At 40.9% G+C, this 10,348-nt stretch overlaps 1 protein-coding gene across 2 annotated transcripts in view; it reads left to right on the plus strand.

The window, feature by feature from the left end:
* The first annotated feature begins 317 nt into the window (after nt 1-317).
* The window catches only part of GLS (glutaminase), a 78,975-nt gene continuing 68,944 nt past the window's right edge, over nt 318-10,348 (plus strand). For both annotated transcript variants that reach the window (XM_082841858.1, XM_082841857.1), the window contains exon 1: nt 318-937. In XM_082841858.1, the coding sequence (XP_082697984.1) occupies nt 522-937 (416 nt within the window). In that variant the 5' untranslated portion in view covers nt 318-521. The remainder of the gene's footprint in view (nt 938-10,348) is intronic.

A 10,348-nucleotide genomic window follows, 5' to 3' on the forward strand; every position in this document is an offset into this window, starting at 1 on the left:
TGACGAAGCGAGAGAAAAGGGGCTTCTCCGGAGCCCTGCCTGGCTCCGCCGCCTCACACGTCAGTTTGACTCCTCCCCCCAGTCCCCCGCCAGTCAGCCGCACCACTCTCCGCGCACCGGGCGCCGAGAGAAATTTGACTGCTCCAGTCACCAATCAGAAGCGAGGTCGGTGATCTGAGCTAATCGGAGCAGGCGAAGGGGGCAGGCCGCCGGCGTCCTCCCGCCCCTAGGAGGGTGAGCGCCGAATGTCTCGGGCCCGCCCCTGCGCCTCAGCCTCAGTGCGGAGTCCTCCGCGGTGTGAGAAGTAGCCGCGGGCAGCCTCAGAAGCAGCAGCAGCAGCGGTAGCGGCGGCGGCGGTGGCGGCGCCTGTGAGAGCCGCAGCCGGGACCACACCCACCTCACTGTCCCTGCCCTCTTTTACCCTCTGGCCGTCCCGCCGGAGACCAAGTTCCCGGAGGAGAGCGGCCGCCCACGTCCGGAGCATCCTCCCCTGTTGAGCGGGCACTGACGGACCCGGCGGCATGATGCGGCTGCGAGGCTCGGCGATGCTGCGGGACCTGCTCCTTCGCCCGCCCGCCGACGCCTGCGCGGTTCTGAGGCGGGCGCAGCCCCTCGCCACCCTGTGCCGGCGCCCCCGGGGCGAGGGACGAGCTGGCCAGGCGGCCGCCGCGCGGCTCTACCCGTGGTGGGGCGGGGGCGGCCGGCCGGCGGGACCCCTCGTGAGGGGCCTGTCCAGCTCCCCCTCAGAGATCCTGCAGGAGCTGGGCAAGGGGGGCACGCCGCAGCAGCAGCAGCAGCCGCCGCCGCCTCCGCAGCAGCCGCAGCCCGGGGCGTCGCCGCCCGCGGCCCCGCCGGCGTCCGGCCCCAAGGACGGCTCGGGGGAGACAGACGGGATCGGCAACAGCGAGGGCAAGGAGCTGGTGGTTTCAGGCGAAAAGTGAGTGTCTCCGCGAGGCGCAGGAGGCCTTGTCCCGCGAGGGGCACGGGCCCGGGAGGGGCCTGCGGTGGGGAGGGATGGGAGCGGAGGTTCGAGAAGGAGAAAGAAAGAGATGCCGGGCGGCCTGCGCAGTCTGCGCCATGTGATTAGGCCCGGCCCCGCCCGCGCCTTCCCCGCTTGAGCCCCTCGCTCGGCCCTCACTTCCCTTCCCCGCCGCCGGGTGGAGCAGCCAAGGGGCCGGAGGGGCCAGCCTGCCACCCCCCTACCCCCCACCACGCTGGAGCTGTGGCAGCCCGGCCCACGCCGCGTGCTCAGCGCCCCGACTCCGGGCTGCAGTGCCTGGCCGCCCGCCCAGCTCTTGGTGGGTGGTGCCCCACGAACATCACCGAGTGACATTTAGGAGTCGGGCGATGGGCAAAGCGTGTGCCTTCCTGAGTCGCTGCTTTTCTAGGCTCGAGTTTCCTCTCTGCCTGCCCTCCTTCGATCTCTGCCACCGCCTCTTTGGAAGCCTAACGTAGCAGAGTATTCTGAATATTTCTGGAGTGGCTTCTTCAGGCGTGTGTAGAGCCATCTGGGGCACCGGAAATAACGTTTCCGAAAGGAGATTAGGAGGAAAAGGGTCATGTGGCCGAGAAGACAGGGCACGCAGTACAGACCACCTGTTGGCACTGAGGACCAGCTTTGGCCTGTCTGACATCTTCCACAAGATGGGCGAATTTTTGAAAATACAACTCAAAATAGCCAAGATGAAATGTGACGGGTAAAACACTAACTCAGAAAAAACCCGAGTTAAGTAGCGTTTGTGGATTAAATAAATTGTGATAGGGTGTTAACTCATCTATTCCGCACAGCAGTTGAGTTTTAAAACAAAATTGGTTTTTCCTACGCAGTATGAGAGGATATTTGTCTTGAGTTAATATAAATGGACGCAAACTTTTTCTCACTGTAGGTAAAAATTTACCTGCCTGCTTTCTTTATATCCTGCTATTTTTCTGACTTTGCACTGACGTTATGTGACCTGTTTTGCTTCCCTTCTACTTACATTGCTTTTTCCAGCCCCATAGTATCATAAGTCAAACTGAAAGTGTGATTCTTATACTTTCAGTCTCAGACGTGGCTTAATGTTTCCTGTAATTGAAATTGGCACCTTCCTAAAACGTTCCAAACTGAAGTTGTTTTCCCAGACTGAAAAATGTTATTTAAAAAAAAAATCACTTGGTGATGAGCAAAATTTGTGATATCCTGTGATAATGGTTTTATGCCACAAAGTAGCCTATGACTGTGGCAGGTCATTTAACATCTTCAGTTGGATGACTCAAATGTGTTCACATTCTAAAAAGCTAGATTTTTGTCAAATTTCTACCTCTTTAATGTTCTTGAGAGACTAGAATGTGTATGCTTTTTTTTTATACATCTTTATTGGAGTATAATTGCTTTACAATGGTGTGTTAGTTTCTGCTTTATAACAAAGTGAATCAGTTATACATATACATATGTTCCCATATCTCTTCCCTCGTGCGTCTCCCACCCTCCCTATCCCACCCCTCTAGGTGGTCACAAAGCACCGATCTGATCTCCCTGTGTGCTAAGCTGATCTCCCTGTGCTATGCGGCTGCTTCCCACTAGCTATCTATTTTACGTTTGGTAGTGTATATATGTCCATGCCACACTCTCACTTTGTCACAGTTTACCCTTCCCCCTCCCCATATCCTCAAGTCCATTCTCTAGTAGGTCTGTGTCTTTATTCCCGTCTTGCCCCTAGGTTCTTCGAATGTGTATGCTTAATTTCATTTGGTACTCACTTACCTTACTTTTAACATCATCTGAATTACCAGGCATGTAACAAGTTTAAGTACAGGTGCCCAGAATTGAAAAATGAGGTTACTAGCATTTAGAAGTTGTCCTTAAAGGTTATATGATGGGAACAGCCTTCTATTGAAAAGATGCCTTGCATTCTGTCTCTTCAGTGGCTCTTGTATCCCTCTTTTTTCCCCTTCTGTCAGATAGAAAATTGAGCTGCTTTTGTGATTTACATGTTTCCCAGAAGCTTCTAGCTCCATTGCTGTCAAAATAAGAAATCATTTCTTAGCAATAACTTTGAAACACTGTTTTGTCTAATACTTATTGACAACTCTACATAAAAAATGTCCCATCCTGTCCCTCCCAGCCCCCCCAATAAAACCTGTTTAGTGAGGGAATCCTTCAAGAATATTTGCTCAATCCCACTACTGGTCATATACCCTGAGAAAACTATAATTCAAAAAGAGTCATGTATCACAATGTTCATTGCAGCTCTATTTACAATAGCCAGGACATGGAAGCAACCTAAGTGTCCATAGACAGATGAATGGATAAAGAAGATGTGGCACATATATAGAATGGAATATTACTCAGCCATAAAAAGAAACGAAATTGAGTTATTTGTAGTGAGGTGGATGGACCTAGAGTCTGTCATGCAGAGTGAAGTAAGTCAGAAAGAGAAAAACAAATACCGTAAGCTAACACATATATATTGAATCTAAAAAAAGAAAGGTTCTGAAGAATCTAGGGCCAGGACAGGTATACAGATGCAGACATAGAGAATGGACCTGAGGACACTGGGAGGGAGAAGGGTAAGCTGGGACAAAGTGAGAGATAGCATGGACATATATACACTACCAAATGTAAAATAGCTAGCTAGTGGGAAGCAGCTGCATAGCACAGGGAGATCAGCTCGGTGCTCTGTGACCACCTAGAGGGGTGGGATAGGGAGGGTGGGATAGGGAGGGTGGGAGGGAGACGCAAGAGGGAGGAGATATGGGGATATATGTATAGCTGATTCACTTTGTTATAAAGCAGAAACTAACACCATTGTAAAGCATTTATACTCCAATAAAGATGTTTAAAAAAACCAAAAACCAAAAAACCCTCAGTATATTAAAATTAATAAAAGTATTAAATATAATTATATTAAATATATAAAATAAACGTTAAAAATTTTTTTTTAAAAAACGAATATTTGCTCAGATGCCCTGGGAGTTTGAATAGCCAATAACAAAACCTTGTTTACCTTAGTTCAAAGGAGTCTGTTTTTGCCACCAAAGTTTGGAGCAATAGCTAGATGGGTTTAGGAGCAATCTAGGTATATGAAAAACCTGAGAGCTTTCAATCAAGGATTTCAGGAGTGAACCCCAGCTATCTCCAAATTACATTATAAAATTAAGAGCACTGGCCTCAAGATTGTGAAAAAATTTTTTAATCTGGTTAAAGGTTTATTTCCTGAATGATCTTGTTTTTAAGTGTAGCTTTCTTCCCTTGACTTCATCCATTTTGACTTTATGTGGTAAACATTTCTTTTATTCTGGGAGGTAAGGTTCCAGCTGATCCTGTTATCCTTTCTTATGCTCAGCTTCCAAAGCATAGGTCATCCCTGAATCATCAAGCCACCTGGAATGCCAGCACTCAGGTTTCTGCCAGGTTCTGTAGATGATTATTAAAAGAAATAGCCACGTGAAAATTAAATGAGTTAACATTTTGTAAAAGGCTTATTGGGACAATATTTGGCATTTGTTAAATACTCTATAATTTCTCATTTTAAAAAATTGCTTCATTTTTTGTAAAACCTTACAAGGACATTAGCCTTTGAATTTTAGGCTCAAATGAGAAATTTCTTTTTTTTTTTTTTTGGTTTCCAGAAAAAATTTCTCTTGAGAGATCGTTGTACTTCTGTGAAAATGTGATACGCACTGTTTACTTTTTTGCCCTGCTTACCAATAAGCTCAGAGTGAATGTAATACTTAACCATAGCAATTTTATTAGTTCGTGTGGCTGGGATATTTGCTTTTCCTCCTTCCCTTGGTCTTACTTTATATTTTACTAACCATACCATATTATATTCTGGAAGGAGGTACGATGTAAGTGAGTTATCTTCTTATCTTTTTCCATAGTCAGACTCTTTGAACCACCGTCATCCTAGCCATCTCCTTCAACCAACTTCAATTCTGGTTTAGGTCACTGGTTAAGGTTAAGATTTTACTACTGTCCTAAATATCTTACAGAAAAATATAATGTTCATTGCTCAGTTTTCCCTGCAGTGCTCTTATTTAATTTTGTTATTATTATTCCATCATTTAGGAAACCACTTTGCATGGCTCTCTTCATTTTTTATTTTATTTTATTTTCCTCACAGATTTTATTTTATTAGTAGTATTTTTTTGGAATATAATTGCTTCACAATGTTGTGTTAGTTTTCTCTGTACGATGAAGTGAATCAGCTATACGTATGCCTGTATCACCTCCCAGCCCAGCCCCCACATCTCACCCATCTAGGTCGTCACAGACTGCTGAGCTGAGCTTCCTGTGCTTTATAGCATCTCTTCATTTTTTAAATTGTTCTCTCTTGTTCTGTGGCTCTTTTTGGATTTGCTCACTGGGTAAACCCTGAGGCTGAGAGGCCTTTGCTTCTTTCCCACTTGTCTACCTTCTCCATGGCATATCCTCTAATCTTTGTGTAGATAATAGTTCATCTTTCATCCAAGCTTTGTTCTCATATTTATCTCCACATATCTGATGACTTCAGATTTAAAATCTGTACCCCCATATCCATTCTTTTGTCTCATTTCAATCTATTTTGCATGTTGTTTCAAGATTAATTATAGAGTTTTAATTTCAAAATACTACTTCCAGAAAACCAGTATGGACTGGGATGAGCATTATATCAAAAAGTGCTATGTAGCATTTGAGATTCTTGATTAACCTTTATTTTAGGCCAATTATTGCCCAACATGAACGTTTTTATCACACTGTCTCTTCTCTCTCAAGAATGCCACACTTCATTTCTGTAAAACCCAGAAGTGTATATTCTGTCTTAGTGAAGGATCTCTGGGAAGCGTTGGCAGGTGGGGAAGAGGGCACGTATTTTTAAGTTACTTTTTGTTTGGGCATTTTATTTTTTAATTAGAAAGGGAAAGAGAAAGAAGGACCATGCTGAGAAAGTATCAGCATGTGTATGCTCTTTAGAAAATAGGTAATTCGTACAGGATACAATATTGAAAGTATTTCATTAACATAAGATCATTTTCCCCCTGTCAGATTGGCAGATGTTAAATTAAGTGATGCCAAGGGTATAGGAAATAGGAACTCTTAAGTTGCTGATGGAAGTATAAATTCACCTGTTTTGGAAGGCAGTTTGGTAGTATCTGTTAAAAACTGCATACCCATGATGCAGTAATTGTATGTTTGCTCATCTATATAGTTACAAATATATTAAAAGAGAAGGTGCAAACAAAAATGATTTCCGCTAGCTTCAGATAATATGATTTTATTTTGGTAGTTCATATTCTTTTATTTTTTAACATCTTTGTTGGAGTATAATTGCTTTACAATGGTGTATTAGTTTCAGCTTTATAACAAAGTGAATCAGTTATACATATACATATGTTCCCATATCTTTTCCTTGCGTCTCCCTCCCACCCTCCCTATCCCATCCCTCTAGGTGGTCACAATCAATGGAAATCAAGGGGGAAAGAATCGTTACCCCACATGCTGTGCAAATTGAATTTCAAAGATTAAGTACTTAAGTATTTCAGCAACATTGAATTAGGTCTATTGTATAGAATAGTACTGATAACGAGGTTGAAGCAGTATTTGGGAAATATAGATAATATATTTTGGAATAGAAAGAACCTGTGTTGAAATAGGGGACAAATTCTGTTATGATCCTTTAATAATGCATTTGCTTTTAATTTGTAAAAGTGAACATGTTTACAATTCACTTAAACTAAAATCAAGATTGAAAATACATTTAATTTTCGGTGTGGGGCTTCTCAGTGAACCCGTCAGTCATCTTATTTGCGATTTCCTCAAAATTAAAATTCTATTCTAGATTACAGTTATCAGTGAGTTTGAGTTTTGTTTGAATGGCCAGCCATAACATACATCATAAAATTTTTTGCTGCCTAATGTTTATTTTAAACCACATGTATCTATTTAGCTATTGATAATATCTGGACATAATCTGTAATAAACTGCAAGCTCTTAATTAATACTTAGATGTAATTCACTGAAGGAGCATGAACGAGATCCTGAAGTTTAGTCTACTTCAGTTTCAGCTTCTTGTTTCTAGGCTTTACTTTTTTTTTTTTTTTTTTTTTTTTTTTTTTTTTGCGGTACACGGGCCTCTCACTGTTGTGGCCTCTCCTGTTGCGGAGCACAGGCTCCGGACGCGCAGGCTCAGCGGCCATGGCTCACGGGCCCAGCCACTCCGCGGCATGTGGGATCTTCCCGGACCGGGACACGAACCCGTGTCCCCTGCATCGGCAGGCGGACTCTCAACCACTGCGCCACCAGGGAAGCCCCCTTCTACTACTTTTTGTAAGCAACTGGAGATCAAACCGCATAGAAAATTTTGTATTATAACTTCTGACTTAACATTATATTCTCCTATATCCCTAAAAAGTTATCTGTATTCATTTTATATTACTGAATAAGAAATTCTCATGTGGATGTACCATAACTGACTTAACCATTCCACTTATGTGGACCACAAATTTTTCCCCACTTTTCTCTAATACGTATAATACTGTGCCAAAAATATTAGTGAATAAATCTTTCTACACCTCAGTTTGTTTTGTTAGCCTAGATTCCTAAAAAGGTACAAATATTTTCTCTGTCATCAGAGAAAATACATCTGTTAAATTTAAAATTTGTAAATCTCTACTTACTGTCCTAGTCTGCTATCCTAATAGCCTGTTTTTAGTATGTATAACGGTAAGCATCCTCACATTGAAAAAAGTTATGAAAAAGTTTATGAATGGATTTATACAGCTATTTATCAGCATTATCTAGTTGTATTCTCTTTTATCCTCAAACATCAAACTTTTTAATTTCTAAACTGTTTTTGGCATAAGTCTCCTTAGAAAATGTTGCCTATTTTTCTGCCATATTAAAATTTATATTATAAAATATAGAGTTTAACATTTCTTGTTCAACTTAGGTTTACTGTAAGGGGGTGTTACTGTACTGTGCTAAAATACAGTTATGTTCTAAGACAAGTATTGGCAAACTTTTTCTCTGAAGGGTCAAATAGTACATATTTTGGGCTTCACAAGCTATCTGGTCTGTTAAAATTATTCAGATTAGCTGTTGTAGTGAAGAAGCCATAGACAATAGGTAAATGAGTAGGCATGGCTGTCTTGCAATAGAACTTGATTTACAAAAACCTGTGGCTATTTGCGGTAGTTTGCTATTAGTGGCCCCTGCACTAAAATGTATTTATTTGTGTAAGGTTTTCTCTCATACTCTGATTGGTTCTGTTTTGAATGGTTTGTTCTTCTGTGGATTTTTGTATCTTGTATCAGTTGCTACATTTTGTTCTTGGCCTCCATGTCCCCACTTTAGCTATTTTCCCTCACTTTCACCTTCTGTATCTAATTCCCCTTAGCTTTAAAAAAAATTTGAGGTAAAATTAATGTAACATAAAATTTACTCTTTTGACCATTTTTAAGTGTACAGTTCAGTGATATTAAGTACTACCATTACTTTTTAAAAGAACCCAGATAATTAAGCTTTATATGTAAAATATGTATCTATAGATCCTTTATGTCTACATAGGTCCTGAGTGAGTAAAGTTTATGATCTTTAGTATAGGAGTTTAGGAGGACATCTATTTTGAGCAGCTCAAAAACTGAGAGTTAGAGTTGGAAGTGACTTTAAAGACATCTAGTTCCACCTCATTTTACATATTTTATAAACTGGCTACAGGTATTAAATGACCTAACCAAGTTCGTACAATATTAGGACTTACTGTTTTTTTTCTTCCAATATTAGGATAATAATAAAGTACTTTATTGAATTGATTACTTTTTTAGGTTCAGTATTCGAAGAGACCTTAAAAACCCATCTCCACAGCTGAAGGTTTTTTCTCTTCTGTTATACTCCCTGCAGGTTGTTATTCATCTCTGCTTGAATACTTCTTGACAAGAGAATTTAGTCCCTTTGAAGGCAGCCCATTCCATTTTCAGAGTTGTTTTGTTTTTCCTTATGTGTAGCTGGTCTGCCTTTTGTTAACTTCTACCTATATATTTTAGTTATTTTGAAGAAGTCATCTCTAGTGTGATATCAAAGTGATTGCAGTAACAGAATTCACACATCTGTATTTTTACAACTAGAATGATTTGTTAACGGATACTTGACAGAAGGAATACAAGGTTGGAAGGACTAACAGAATTGGACCTTAGGGACTTGATCTGCCCAGGTCCTCATTCTCCCATCGGAATCAGGCAGACTGTCCCCCTGGGTTAGACTTCTAAAGCTCTACACATGGACAAATTGCCATCAGCTGATGTGGACAGCCTGGCCACTTCCTTACGTAAAGCTGGCTTTTGTGCTTCTTACTTTGACTTGCTCTTGAATAAATTTAAATAAAGTCCAGCCAAAACAGCAGCCCTAATTTAATATAATCTCATCCTTGCTTTGTACAAGGTACAGTTTCAACAAGGCAGAATAACAATTTAGTCATCTAACATAAGTAATTCCCCTATTAGCGTTTTGGTTAGAAATTCTTCAATATGTAAGGAGTCTCATCTTTCATTATTCTGAATAAACTCCAGGTATTCCTCCTAAAATGGAGTGTAACAGCTCAGCACAGCCAGTGTGGCATAGCAGGAGGAATCTGGGATTAGGAACCAAGTACTGGCTTTCTAGGACTAAATCTGGTCCAGTCACTTAAGAGTTGTGTGACATTGGACATACATATTGCTTGACTTTGAGACTCTGTCCTTATCTGTAAATAGGGGACAGTTTACCCACTTTGCTTTATCACATGAAGTTATAAGATGAAACAACAGAAAGTCCTTTTTTAACAATAAAACTTTAAAAGATGTAAGATTTTGTTTTTAAATTCCCCAATAACTAGCCTTGGGACAAAATGATTTAGAGATTGAGCAGAATTTATCACTTTGTCAGATTTACAATGGTATATGGTCAGCCACTATCAATTCAGCTTTCAACCTCACAGGTTTAATCTGCTAATTTACTGGTGTTGATGGACACTTTCTATCAGTCAGATCACTCTGAAAATCAAAATGATAAACTGATTTAGAAACAACTCCAGATATTTTTTAAAGATCATTGTTTTAAAATGAAGACATAAGTAAAAACACCAAAGCATTCTTTTTTATTCTATCAGTGAGCATCATTTTTTTTAAACCTAGTTGAAAGTTTTTGATTATCTAATAGGTTTACCACACTACACTGTATTACGCATTTGAGTTATATGGGGTTGACAAAAAAAAAAAAGACAGACATTACTCCAGCTTTTATAGTTTGGAAAGGTCAAGTAATATGAAACGTTATTTAACAATAAGACAATATAGTTAGTTTCCATTTCTTTTCTTCTCATTTTGCAGTTCATTTTCCTCCTTTCATTTGATA

Source organism: Leucopleurus acutus (genome assembly GCF_964270905.1).
Source record: "Leucopleurus acutus genome assembly, chromosome: 6".
NCBI lineage: Eukaryota > Metazoa > Chordata > Mammalia > Artiodactyla > Delphinidae > Leucopleurus > Leucopleurus acutus.